The sequence below is a fragment of the Centruroides vittatus genome, unplaced genomic scaffold (assembly GCF_030686945.1).
Source record: "Centruroides vittatus isolate TY-2023 unplaced genomic scaffold, ASM3068694v2 contig_391, whole genome shotgun sequence".
NCBI lineage: Eukaryota > Metazoa > Arthropoda > Arachnida > Scorpiones > Buthidae > Centruroides > Centruroides vittatus.
Window position 1 is genome coordinate 2,028,995 of NW_027122207.1, and position 15,227 is coordinate 2,044,221.

General features: G+C 25.1%; 1 protein-coding gene across 1 annotated transcript in view; it reads right to left on the reverse strand.

Moving 5' to 3' along the window:
• Nucleotides 1-2,423: 2,423 nt before the first annotated feature.
• LOC136975940 (putative leucine-rich repeat-containing protein DDB_G0290503) overlaps nucleotides 2,424-15,227 on the reverse strand; it is a 30,475-nt gene continuing 17,671 nt past the window's right edge. The window contains exons 9-18 of the mRNA XM_067271111.1: nucleotides 13,162-13,314; nucleotides 12,426-12,468; nucleotides 9,168-9,325; nucleotides 8,538-8,700; nucleotides 8,376-8,456; nucleotides 7,787-7,929; nucleotides 6,306-6,378; nucleotides 4,806-4,944; nucleotides 2,996-3,125; nucleotides 2,424-2,924 (exon numbers count right to left, since the gene is read on the reverse strand). Coding sequence (XP_067127212.1) covers nucleotides 2,810-2,924; nucleotides 2,996-3,125; nucleotides 4,806-4,944; nucleotides 6,306-6,378; nucleotides 7,787-7,929; nucleotides 8,376-8,456; nucleotides 8,538-8,700; nucleotides 9,168-9,325; nucleotides 12,426-12,468; nucleotides 13,162-13,314 — 1,198 coding nt within the window. The 3' untranslated portion in view covers nucleotides 2,424-2,809. The remainder of the gene's footprint in view (nucleotides 2,925-2,995; nucleotides 3,126-4,805; nucleotides 4,945-6,305; nucleotides 6,379-7,786; nucleotides 7,930-8,375; nucleotides 8,457-8,537; nucleotides 8,701-9,167; nucleotides 9,326-12,425; nucleotides 12,469-13,161; nucleotides 13,315-15,227) is intronic.

Consider the following 15,227-nt stretch of genomic DNA (forward strand, 5'->3'; position numbering starts at 1 on the left):
CCTGCTTTCTTGCTCATAAATGAGAATTTTCTATTTGTGTATTGTTACAAGATATTTGTGTAAATCAATTATTGAAATTGCCCAAAGTACATTTTATACTTAGTGAAAGTAACTTCAAATTCTTCTTTAGAATAATTTTCAATAGCAATAAAATTGTAAACAAAAATTGTAGTATTAAGTTTTTCTTTTGTTCACAAGACAGGATTAATAAAGCATTTTTAAAAAATAATTATTTTTCTTTTTAAAAATCTTATGAACATGAACAAATTTATTAACTCAATAGAATAATTTATAATTTAATTAAATCATTATTAAAATATTCCATTTATATTTATATTTGAGATTTAATATATTGAATTGAATTCATATAAAACAGGATTTTTTTTAATAGAAGTTTCGCTCTTCAAATACCAGATTAATCTAAATTTAATCTCCAATTTGATGCCAGAATAAATTAATAGAATGGCTCTTACTTTGCAATTTTAAATTATCATTATCATCATCAGTATTTCTATTAAGTTCATCAATTATTTACTTTCATTATATTTTTAATTATAAATCTTGTAATATTAAAGGTGCATTAATTTTATTAATTAGTAAGTTTTAAATTATGGAACACATTTTATTAAAAACTTTAAAATTTTTATGCATAATTTGGTTTAATAGTTGATTGTATTATTTTGTAATTAATAATAAATTGATATTACTAACTGTAATTAAAAAATCCAGCAAAAGTTGCTTAACTTTCCTGGCAACATTTGATGGTGCCATCTGTTGTGACATTGTGTGTAAGATAATTTTATATTTTTAACTACTATAAAAAAAGGCAAAAAGCTTAATTTTAGGGGTAGGATGGATTTTATAAAAAAATTGTGAATGCTAATAATGAATAAAATCATCATTAAATCTGACCCTACTGGAGTTACACGTGGCCCTCTTTATCTCCCCACTCCCTCAAGCTTTACTCACCAAAATTTAATAGCATCAATCTCCCTAATAAACAAACCTCCCTGCAAAATTTCAGAAATTTTCAACAAAAAACCCAGGTGTTATTAAGCTTCAAAGAGAGTAAACAAAATCGTGCCCCCCACACCCATACGTACAGAAATTACTCGATGTTTTAAGGTCCAGAGTCCAAAAATGTAAAAATCTTGGAGGGTCATTTTTTTGATTGATTGCCATTACCTATGTTATATATAACCAGGGCTTTGGAGTCAGAGTCGGGAGGAATTTCTGGCCAGAGGAGTCAGAGTTGGGGAAAATGTGTCGACTCCTGATTTTAAATTTAATTTAGTTTATTTTTTTATTTAACCCATCTCATCCCAATACAATGACACTTTGGGTTCACTGGTATCATGTTAGAATGAAGTAGGGGTTATACAAAGTGTTTGATGACCACAAACTAAGAATGTTACAAACATTTGAAATCTTTAATGCAAAAATCACAGAAAAATTGCACTAATAATAAAGAAAGCAAGACCATATCATTGACTTTGCAACCACTACTTGATAACCCCCTACAGCAATGCAACGGCCACAGAAATATACAATCAACTACTTAAACGTATCTGTATTTTATGACATCAGCACACTATTTTCTTTATTTTACTTCATGTTATTTAAAATGAACTAAAAATTGAATTAATCAGTATTGAATATTGCATAATTTTGTTTGTATGTAATTCTATGTACACATTTATTTGATTGTAAAGCTATGATTTTAAAAAATGTCAAAGAAAATTTTAGAACATTCCAGTTTGAAATGGTCAGTAAACTGTTCAATTTGAAATGGTTTAAAGCCTGAGGCAAGCTCCTAAAAGTGCCCAAAAACATTTGTTTTATTACAGATTGTTATTGGAAAGTCTGTGAAAGGTATTGTTTACTGTAAGAAAATATCAAAATTCAAAGATTTGTCATATTTCATCTTTGGATTTTTCAACACTGCTGTTTAATTTATGACTTACTATTTTTACCAAACAGAGATAACTTGGAACATCGGTTATATTTATTTATTGCACAGTAATTACATTTTGCATCAACATTTTACAAAAATAGATTAAGAAATTTATATAAAAGAATAAAAATGTAGTGATATATCATCAATATTTTTGACTCATGGAAGTCAGTCATATCCCACTACAAGTTGGCCAAGCCTGTTCTCCTGAATTAGGTAATGCATCTTTAATGGGTCACTTATTATTAAAGATTCATTCTTAATCCAGTAAACTAACTACAGTGGCTAGTTCACCTTAATGTGTATACTCTTGAAAGTAATAAATCAAAAATTAGAAACATTAAATTTTAATTCAAAATTTTGATACAGATTTATACAGATAAAAACTGATAATGGTAGTTATACAAACACTATTCGATTTAATAAAATAATAAAAATAATTACACATTATTTTAAATCACTAATTAGATCAAAATAACAAAAGCACTGCAAAAATTTGTATAAATTCTAAGCTTTAATTTTATTTATAATTTATATTATTTTAATCCATCAAAAGCACCATACTAATGCTGAAGAATTTTGTTACATTAGAACAGGCATATTAAAGTATATTTTTTCTTATAAATATTTAGTTTTTAGTAGTAGAATATAATTATTATTATTATTATATGACATCATTACAAAATCTATTTTTAAACTTTACAAGCATAGCCATGAAATATTTGAAGCAGTTCTAACAAACATTAACAAATACTATTAAATTTTGTTTATCTGAGTAAAAAATATTTATTTTATTTAATTTAACATCATTTTTGAAATATTTTAAGCGATTATTTTCATTATAATATCAAAGATTTACTTCTTTTTGTTTAATTTATGCATAGTAAACGACCATAGTCTTAACCAATGACATAATAAACGATCATCTATCTTTACACTTACTGAAATAAACTGTGCAGGTTGATTCCACCTATATTCAAAAATTAAAGATATTTAAGTAAATAATAATTGTTTAAGTAAACTATTATAAAAAAAGCTTACCAAACATGTATCATTTCTTTTATTTCTTCATTCCATTTAATTCCTTTATCTATATATTCTAAATATTTCTGAACTTTCTTATGCAAATTTGAACACTGAATTACACCTTGTTCATCTTTTATACTAATTTCTATGAAATACAAAAGAAATTTACAAAAATGTAAATTTCCTAATGATAATTTCTATAAATAATCTGAGAAAACATTTTATTTGCAAAATTCAAATGTATTTATTTTTATAGCATAACAATGACTAAGATACAAAACAAAGCCTTCTTGTATACAAATGGATTATTAAGTTTTATTTAGATTCCATTCATCATAAGCTTGAACAACTAAAAACATTAACATATGAGGATCATTCAAAAAGAAATGAGCCGGAGGCTGAAATGTGAAAACCAATGACAGAATTGTAATATCATTGCGTGTGTAAGAATGTCTGGTTCTGACAACAGCACAGAAGATCACAGCTTACCACTAGAGATCATGGGTGCATACCACGTGACTACGAAGATAGCAGAAGCACACGTCAATCGTCCACTGCAGTCAGTCGTGTTGTAAACAGTGAAACAGTAAAATGGAGGCATCAAAAGAAGAGCAAAGAGGTGTTCATTTTCTGACAGCAGAAGGAGTAGGGAGAATGGACATTCATCGAAGAATGTCAAAAGTGTACTGTGAACACTGTACCCCCTTGCAAGGGTCAAGGCTTGGCACAAGCGCTTCAGGAAAGGGCAGGTGTCATTAGCCGATGATGCACGATCAGGAACACCACATCGCATTACTGATGACATTGTCCAGCTGACTGATGGAGTCATTACCCAGGACTGCCGAGTGACGGTACAAGCCATTGCTGACAAATGATTCATCTCGGACGACAACGTCCAACAGTACGTTTGGAACTGGTTGACAACACAGCCCCGGGACTTTTACGAGACAGCCGTTCACCACCTTGTGTTACAGTGGGACAAGTGCCTCAACAACCAGGGCAATACTTCTGACATACAGGTAAGGGTTTCTGTTCCTAGGCCTCTGGCTCATTTCTTTTTGAATGATCCTCATATATAGTATATTGAAAAAAATCATCTTTCTCTCTTATAAATCTTATCATCTAATAAAGGTTTTTCAAGATAATCTACATTTTATCATCAAATCCACAAAAAATGTAAAGAACAAGACAATATAATTGACTTAAATTTAAATCTTATATTAAATGAATTAGGAATATTCACTTAATACAAAATTCAATTTGAAAACAGTAGTTAAGGATTTTATTTTCTTATATGTTTTGAATCCATCTTGATCCCTCCTCAGAAAACACAAATAAGTAAACAAGAATACTAATTATTCCTTCTATGTATAATGTCCTTTTAATTCAAAGAATTTTTCTTGGTAGACCTATGGATTAAAAGGACGTTATATATAGAAATTGAATAAACAGCAACCATACTATATTAATTATTCCTTCTTATTTATGCCATGTATTTCCGGATCAGAGAGAATGTAAAAACATTTAAGAAATAAGTGGACTAATCAACTAATAGAAGTGGAAAAGTGCCAAGTGTTTAATAAATAACACGGTCTTGTGTTTGATGCTCAAAAAATTTAAGAAATAAATAGTTCTGAACTTTTAATATTAAAATATAGAAATTTTAGTTGAGATTAAAGGATCAATTTCATTTTCCTTTTAAAAAATAATAAAATTGATATTTTTTGTGATATAAACTTTTATGTGATTATACTTTTTATGTCTTCAATCAATATTTCAAAATACTTTATATTGTTTATATAATTTAATACACAATAACTCATACCTTTCATATCTTCATCTTTACACAATGTAACCCTTTCATTAATAGTAGTCATCATTTCCTGTACACTTTTCACTAATTCTTTATAAGAAATATTTAGCATCAAAATATTTGCAGATGAGTAAAGTAATCTCTCTGGAGCCTGAAATAAATCATTTATAATATTTTTATTAATAATAGATTTTGTTTAAATACAAATTCTTAATTTTACAAAATTAATTTTTTTTTAGCTTTATTTTGTTCAAGTAAATGTTCACTATAAGCAAATTTTGAACAGATAGTTATTTAAATAACTAATAGTTAGAAATATTACAAATACTGATTTATATTAAGTAAATGTAAGAAAACATTTTCAACAATATTAAGAATTGTTTTATGTTTAGAAACGAAACTTTTTTATAAGAAGCATTTCAAATCTTTGCTTTTTAGATTATCTTCAGTTTTACAAGAAATCAAATTAATTTTATTCAAATACAGTAATTGAAATTCAAAGTTTCAAATAAAGCATATTTCTTTTTTACATAAACATTATATAATGCAATAATAACATTCAACTGCACATCACTTTATTCCTTTATAACAAAATTCATAACAACAACCAAGGTGTGTTTCAAGCATAGCTCTTCAGTTCATACTTGGAACTTCCTTCCTCTCTGTAGTGCCATCTTTTGATGGCACTAGAGGGAGGAAGGAAAGCTATCAAACCTCTTACCATCAAACATAAATTACTGAAATTATACTAAATGAAAAATTAGCAGCTTATAAATCAACTTTATTGTTTATGTGCTAAAAAATTTACTTTTTTGGTTCGTTGTTTTATAAAAAAAAACACTTATACTTTATTAAATATGTTTTCTTTAAAAAGCTAATTTATATAGTTTTTCATACTAATTTTTATAATTAAAAGAATTAAATTCACCATTATTTTTATAAGTTAGTTTAATATAAATAAAAGTTTACTTTGATATAGAACATTTTAGAGAAAATAACTGTGTATCATTTATTTCATGTTGAGTGTTTCCTTGAAAAAAGTTTGAGATTTATTTCTTTAGATAATATGTTGGTGCAAGTTATCACTTGAAATCAAAATAGATAAAAAAGACCAACATAAAATTTAGTGCAATCCATTAATATCTCTTCTTTTATAAAAGAAGAGATATTAATGGATATAAATTACTATAATAATTAAAATTTATCTTTTTATATATTATTCTGAAATATTATGGAAAAACTATAATATTTAAGAATATATAATTATATAAATTTAAATAAATAATATCAATATTTTAAAACTTATGTACCATAAAATATGATGTTATTTCAGAGCAATTATTTAATAATCATTATAATTTATGATTATAATAATTATCATAGTTCTTGTTAGAAATAATAAAGAACACTAAAAATAACTCATTATATCTGAAAATTTCTTCAAAATTATTATGGTTACTAATTGAATTTTACATTATTTTAAATTATTAAATTAATTTTATTGCAACAAACCTGATGTAATTTTAAATCAAATAAATTAGCAATTTGTGTCATTTCTGTATTTTCCCACAATCTAGGTAAATTTCTGCAATATAAATAAATAATTTTATTAAAAATTAAATAAAAAGAATAAATAATTCAGAAAAGTCATTATTACTGTACTTTTTATTAAAATAATTCTCATTGAAAAATAATAAATTAAGTTGTTAGTAAATTATCAAAGTAAAATAAACTAATATTTAATATATACATTACATCAAAATTTTAATCAGATTAGTTCCATTAATTTTACTAAAAGAATAATTTATCTTTATTTACAATATTAATTTAAATAAAAATGTTATTTCAGCTTATAATTTAAAAAACTCTTAGAATACTATTTGAACATAATCATCTTGTTTTTCTCTAAAATAAAATATATTTTAAAATATGAATTTTCAATAGATGTCAACAATTATAATACTCAGTTTTAATATATACAGGTAGGCCTCCTACAACACGGTACCTTTACAACGCGTTTTCACTCCAATGCGGTTGGAAAAACGCGGAAATATTCTTACAATGCAGTTTAGGGTATTTAGAAACAAATTATCTTTCATAACAGAAAAATTGCAACGGATCACATAAGTGCAGTGTAACTTGATGAAACATGCTCAGATCTTGAAATAAGGCCAGTCAAACATTCTCGAACAACTATAATAAGTGACGACAAGGACTGAAATTGTGAGCATAACATTATGTTTTTTTTTTTTTATTTTGACTTGAAATCATAATCTTTTTAGTTTTTATATGATGTTGAATTTTATTTAAGCTTTTTATGTACATAAATTTAAAAAATGATGAAAATGTTATACCATAAAAGGCAGTTTTTCTCTTTTTAGAACTGAATCCCAGTTTTTGTATTAAGTTGGTGTTTCCTATAATGTGATTTCCCACAACACAGTATTTTCAAGGAACATATCTACCGCGTTGTAGGAGGCCTACCTGTATTAAGTTTTTCACTAATTGACTTCCATTATTTCATTGGAATTAACTGATAACAATATGAATTTCACTGAAAGGAAATATAGATTTAGAGAATAAGGATATTTTATCTTCATCTATTTTTAATTTTTATTCTTAAAAATTCTTTGAAGTAATTTTAGATCAAGTAGACAATTTTATAAATGTCAGAATAAATTTTTATTATATTAGGTATCCAAATGACTCCATTTTAATTACAAAAAAAATAATAATAAAAAAATGAGAAAGTCATTGAGAAAGTCATAGAATTGTTTTATGTTTAAAAACCAAACATTTTTATAAAATTAAATAAAGTATTTAATTTATTCCTTTATTCAATAACTATTTGAATATTTTTAAATTATTGAAATCATTTTACATTATTTATAAAAACTTCTTTAATCAAAAGATTATTTCACCAAACAACAAAGAAACAGACTTTTGAAAATGTTTATATTATAAGTCTAAAATTGAACACTGATTTATCTTACCTATGTAAATGACTTGATAAAAACGATAATTGAATATTATTAAAATGATAAATTTCTTCCAAAATCCAATTTTGTAATTGTTGACAAAGTTTATCTATGTCAGAATTATATCTAAAAAGACTTGATTCTGAAAAGTCACACATCTGCAAAATAATAATAATAATAATAATTATTATTATTATAAAAGTTTTTTAAATATAATAAAAATATTAAAAAATGTAAAAGTGGTTAAGATTATAACAAATTAGAGATGAGAATTATTTTAAAATTTTCTTATTGACTAAATTTTTAGATTCAAACACTTTCTTTTATACTGTTAATGCTTAATTGATACTTCTATTTTTAATAGTAAATATAATATATATTTTTAAATATATTTGTTTATATTTTTCACATTGAACAATGAAAAGTACCAATCTTCAGATGTTGGATCATCATAGTATGACTATTTATATATAATCTTTTATAAATACAAATAAAAACATTTATATTTATAAAAATAAGTTCATAATGACAAAATAACCTATATTTTAAAATATTTTGCTATCAATAACAACAACACTTTATTTCAAAATAAAACAAATAATACCTCTTTTTGCTGCAAAAAAATTTTAACTGACATTTGAAGATTCTGCTTTAATAAGCTGCATATTATATTCTTTTCTTTTTCCTATAAAAATTTTTAAGTGTTATATAAAATCTTATGCCATTTTAAATATTTTAATTTATAATATTTTGAAAATATCTATACCACAATTTTATGAAAATTCTGAATTTTTTCATATTTGGTTATTAAATTTTCTTTCTTTTTTTCCAAATATTGACTATCTTTTTCTAATTCACTAACAGAATTTTTAAGTACTTCTAATGATTTTGTACAACCAACCAGTTCTGCTTCTTGCTTTAAGACTTCTCTGTAATTGAAAGATGTAATGTACTTAATTAATTAAAAATAAATATTAATTTATTCTTAAAAGAAAAAGCATATCTAAAAAAATCTTGGGGAGGTCATTTTTTGACTGATCACCATACTTTTCTTGTTATACATAACAGAGCCAGTTAAGTAAAAATAATAATACAATGTGATATTGCAGATAATTTTCATAAGGTAGTTAGTAAAATCACTGTAATATTAAATATACTGTACAGTACTAGAGGGGTAAAATTCATTTTTAGAACTTTTGTTTATAATTTTTTAATATACACTAACCCATCAGTAACCTATGATACAAACAATATTTATTGAAAAGCTAGTAACAAATGTTATTGGAACATTAAAAATAAAATAATGTTATCATAATAGATAATTTATAAATTTCTAATATCAATATGTAAAGTTAATGATAAAATAAATTCATATATAATTAAAAGTTAAAATTACTTTATTAATTCAATATCTATTGGTCTTTCTAAATTATGCTTCCTCAGTTCAGATTCCATTACAGCTTCTAAAGCAGAAAACTGTTCTTCAAACTTCAAGCAATCTATATTCAATTTCTCAGATTCTAAATATTTCTTTATATGGATTAATCTTTCCCCCTAAAAATAATAAAAAAAAGTTTATTCTTATTAATTCAACTTTTTAACAAATTAAAAACAAAGTACAACAATTGACAAAAAAGTTAACACCCAGATATAATTGTCCCATTACTTCAAAACTTGTCATATAGCTATGTCTCAGAAAGGTACGTAAACAATTACATTTGTGGTCTGATTTCATGCCATATAATTCCACCAGAACGCACTAAAATTGTTACCCCGGTTATAAAATACACACAGGTTCACTGTATTCAGAATTTTCAGTGTACCTGCTATTTGGAGGTCTTTGAATGCCAGGTACGACTATATGATGTAGTCAAAGGTATTATGCACTGCTGAGAATGGCCATATCATTGGACTAAGGACCTTAACATAATGAAATTTTCTCTTCGTGTAAAACCGCATCTTGTTCTGTTAGACTGCTAGAATAGCCCACAAGATAAGAATCATAAAAATCTTTTTTAACTTTATCCATGATAATAGAACTGCAGTATTTTTATAAGTTTAAACTGAAGAAAAGATGCTGCAACCTGCCAAACAACAGACCACATGCAAGCTAAGCAAGTGGAACCAACCACAAAAATGCAAAGGGGCAGAGCAAACAAGCGTTTTATCACATGATATGCAACCTCAAAACCTCTATATGCTCTCCTTATTCACTGTCCCAATGTCTCTTCACATCAGGTCAGAAAAACTCATATGGTGGACAATTTATTGAAATGGCCACTGATCTCAACAAAGCCAGCTTGTCAGACTTTGGTGTAGATCAAGAGTTATGGCTTTCGAAATATTAAATCTGTAAGCCAAATCTTCCAAACTTAAATTTAAGTGAAATCTCATTAAACATACTATCACTGCTTGAAAAGGAGTTAATTTATGGAATTTGGATGATCAATTTGCTTGCAACAAACATTCAGTGCCAATGAAAGCAATTTAAAATTGCCAAGTCCAGTAAAAAATGAACCTTGTTGTCATCACCCTCAAAAAACTCTTCTTTAAGAACATATCCTTTTTTTTAATAATAAAACTTCAGTGTTTAAGTTTTCACCTTCATGTTGCAAGCTTTCATTGCAGGTCTTTCAACTAATTTATACAATTTTTGCAAGTCTAACAAGTGATTTATACAATTTTCCTTTCAAATTGCAAATAACTTTCTTGTTGCATAACACACCACTCAGATTCCTCCAGTTTATCCATCCATATTGAACTCTATGCTGCACCTCAGAGTTCAATCCTCCTCCCATCTCAACAAATGTCCCAAGATATTTCAAAACTTGAAACAAAAGGGAGCGGCACATTTAGGATTTTAATATTACACTCGTCTCTACCATTCACTCTTTGCCTTCTTTCTATTAATATAATATTGTCAATATCTGCTTTTATGATACTAATTTAATTCTAAGAATGTTAGTTAAATGGGAATCACTCAACCTATTTCTTTCAGCAGTTTCAATGTTTTTAATGCACAAAAATAATTGTTCATGACAGTATGTACTACCCCACATGCAAAACAGTTCTCTAGATAAAACAGTTTTCTAACATCAATTACGTCATTATGACATCAAAGTGCATCCAGTGAAATGAGAATAAGTTTTACGACATATTTTACCAAAATAAATGAAAATATATCTAAACAATTTAGGATGCAGTGGGCCACACAAAAATATTAAGTAGGCCACAGTGCTGCCCGTGAGCTGGACATCCCTGCACTAGGCTATAATATTAATGATGTAATAACAATTATTTTTTGTTGTTGTTATTCTGATTAGGCTTAAAATCTTTGAATGATTAAATGTTTTGTATAAGTTTCACCATTGACATTTGAGATCAATTTGCATTCAAGCTAAAGTTTGATCCTCATTGAATATTATATAAGAAAATTCACGGTTTTCCATTATATTAAGAATCAATTTTTACCCCAAAATTAATAAAGACTATTTTTTTATGATAATTAAAATAGCAAAATTCAAATAAATCGAAAATTTTGATATTATTTATATTTTTAAGAAGTATTACTTACAAAACAAAATGACTGTTATACATTACACAACATTTATTATACAATATAACAATTATTGAAATAATATAAAATGTGAATTTAACATAGCTTTTTGTATTATTATACCAAAATAAAGCCATTATTCTTGAAGTTTTTAAAATTTTGACATTATATTAACTTTTCTTATTACAATGATCTGCCAGATTATTTATCAAGCTTTATTAAGGCTAATTAATAACTACTTCTAGCCAAATCACTTATTTTTAGTTATTTCATTTTTATTCAATTTTTTATTTCACTTATTTATGATATGTGCAAATATAAATAAGCCAAATCACTTTGTATCTGATTATTAATTAGCTTCAATATAGCTCAATAATAATCCTACAGATCATTTGATAATATTAGTATATTGGGATGATATATGTGTTATTAACTCTCCTTTTTATTATTTTTAATAATCATTACATAATCCAAAATAAAAAAATCAATCAATTTGACATTTTCTGACAATCATTAGAACATCTCAAATCCAATTATGATAAAAAAGTCAATTTTTATTCACAGTAAATGTTGCTTTGAGTCCATTCAACTCATCTTGGCATACTACTTTCAAAGAAAACCTACCTGACATTTGAATTTCCAAACATCTGTTGAATTTCAGACATTTACAAGACAAGACATTAATAACATAACATATTTATAGCATAACCTGGAGGAACTTGAAGATGACAATCATTAGAATAATTAAAATAAAAAACAAAAATCTGAATAACTTTAATTTCTACAGTATAAATATTTTTAATTAATATTTTCAATTTAAATAAGTAATTCAGCTGTAAATTATTGTTAATGTTCTAAGTTTTTTTAAAGTATCTGATGACAAATACAGACATGGATATCAATTAAATGTTTGTAATAATAGATCTTCAATATATATTAAATAAATTGTGAAACAAAAATTTTAGAATAAAAATACACAAATAAATAACAATTATAAAAATTAAAAGAAAGAGGATTTAAAAATTATAAACAAATAAATGAACAGAGTTAATAAAAATGAGCAACTAATTCTAATGAACTAAAATCATTATATTCTACCTCTAATAATTCTTGAATACTACCTTCATCTTCTTTATAATCTCTTAAAAAAAAAAAAATTGTAATTTATATTAATAAAATTTTAAAAACTTAAAATTCTATATTAATCTATACTATGTACAGTACAGTACTTGCTGACTGCAATTTTGAAGAATATATTGCATCAGTATACAATATAATATAATTAATGTAATATATTTTTAGTGCATTATTATATTTTTTCAGATTATCTGCAGACTATCTGTGTTTAAAAGATAATTTGAAAAAGAATGCAAATTATATGTTGATTTTAAATTGCAATTATGAATTCATGACTACGGAGCAACAGCTGTTCCACAGGCATAATGTACTGTACAGTACATGGTGGAACAGGTTACATAAAAATTTTATTTTCATTGTAGCAATATTCTGCAAGGTATATGCTATTGTGATTTATGCACACAACAATATAACAATCATGTCATGTTAAATTAACATTATAAAAATTTATATTTTATTGCAGTTGTACTTTTATTTATTTTTTTCAGGAATTTTTAACACAATATTTTATGAATTGTAATTTCAAAATTAAAATCACCATGAAAATTTAATTAATATAAGTGCTAATAAATAAATAAATAAATTTACATATTGGTATTTTCTCCAAATATAAAACTTAAATATAGTCTAATAAAATAAAATAAAACAGAAAATATATCAAACAAAATTTCACTTTTATTAAATTTAAATTTCTTACTTTGATGAAAGATTTTCAAGATTTTCATCATTAAACTTTGAAATAAAAAGAATATTTTCTCTGCATTGATTTGTTAAATTTGTAACAATTTGACTTGCAATTTTATTCTGGATGTGATATTTAATGTCATTAGATAATTTCTGAAAAGAAGAACTGGAGATATTTTATAATTAATAAATAAAATAATTAAAAATAAACTTGATATAAATATATAAATTAAAATACAGTAATAATCAAGATTAAATTATTATATAAGAAATATCAAAAAGAAAAACATGTTTATATGTTTATTAGTTTTAAGCAACTTATGTAAACTATCCAGTAAGAATTCTCTATTCTATAATTATTAAATATCAAATACTTATTTTTTCTTGGTAATATGTAATACATGTTATAGGAAGGATTTTTTAAGATTAAATACAAAAAACAAAAGTAACTTAATCATAAAACAAAAAATGCAAAATCTAATGTCAAACTATAACACTTCTACTGAACCAGAGTTTACATTAAATAACAAACATAAAATTTAATATCAAATGAATAAACTCATTATAAAGGTAGCCATTTTATAAGAATTATATTCTTTAATCTGAAAGAACAAAGCATTAAACTTCACAGCTTTTTATAACATCATTAAAAAAAAATTATAAATTTTAGAAAAATACATCAAGAAAAACTTATTACATTCTTTTAATATACGGGGGGGGGGGGTGCAACAGTAAGTATACAGTTGTTATGGAAAAAAAAACATACAGAAAGAAAATAGGAAGAAAAAACATTTATTTTTATGTCAAATTAAATCACAAATAATACAAACTAATAAAAGATAATAGAAATAATAATTTCTCAGATTCTCAACTGTATACCTACTTTTGCACCCCCCCCCCGTATATTAAATTGTTTTTATTTTTGCCTTATTTACCACTTAAACATAATATTTACTGAATTTGTTATACCAATTAAAAGTAACTCCTAAATATTTAGCACTTAAGCTTATTTTAGTTATCATCTAACTATATATTTATTTTTTTGTTTATCAGAAATTCTAACGTTTCAAAATATAACTATTGTCAATTTTAAAACATCTAGATAGCTTTGTATTACAGTATATTGATCTTCCTCTGCAAAGAATCTGAATTGATGCTTTAGCACTAAATCATGCACATATAATAAATAGTGTATTTTTGAGTTACTGAATTGGAAACCATCATATGGATTTATAAACAACCCATTTACATTATATAAATAATAATTAAAAAGATGTGGTGAGAATGGATCTCCGTGTAAAATATTCTTCCTCATAGTAATAGCTGGCCAATTCTATTACTATTTATTTCAACTATATTGTATAATTTTTCTATTATTGTAACTAGTGTTTCCCCAGCATTATTTCTTTCTAACATCTCTAGAGTCAAAAGTTCTCTAAGTCTAAAAATTCCAGAAAAACTTTTTCCTAAGAATAATTTGAATAACCAAATATAACAAGAAAATTGAAGTTTCTATATGACTGTTTTCCATAAGCAAACATAACAAAACCCAATAAATTTGTAAAGCCAAACAATCAGATGAGAATAAACATATTTTGTTTTGACTTTTTGAATAAGATTGCCTCTATTTGCTAATCAGAAACCATACCAGTATAATATGTCCTATTAATAGACAAGGTCCAAGTAGACAAGAATACAAACAGAAGTTGATAAGAGTAAGGACACAGATGTAAAAAGAATTAATATTTAATTAATTACTAAATAATTTGTCACTAGAGGAAAGTGTTAGACACCATCTCTTATTAAATTTAATAATTATAATTAAATTAATATTTATTAAATAATTTACAATATTCTGGAAAAAGCATTGACCCAAAGTGGGACTTGAACCCACAACTCCTGCTTACCATGTGGATGCATTGCCAATTATGTGGTAAGTGGGAGTTGCAGGTTTGAGTCCCACTCTGGGCCAAGACTTTTCTTCCAGAATATTTTAAATTATTTAATAAATATTAATTTAATTATAATTATTAAATTTAACAAAAAACAGTGCCTAATTCCATCCTCCAGTGATAAATT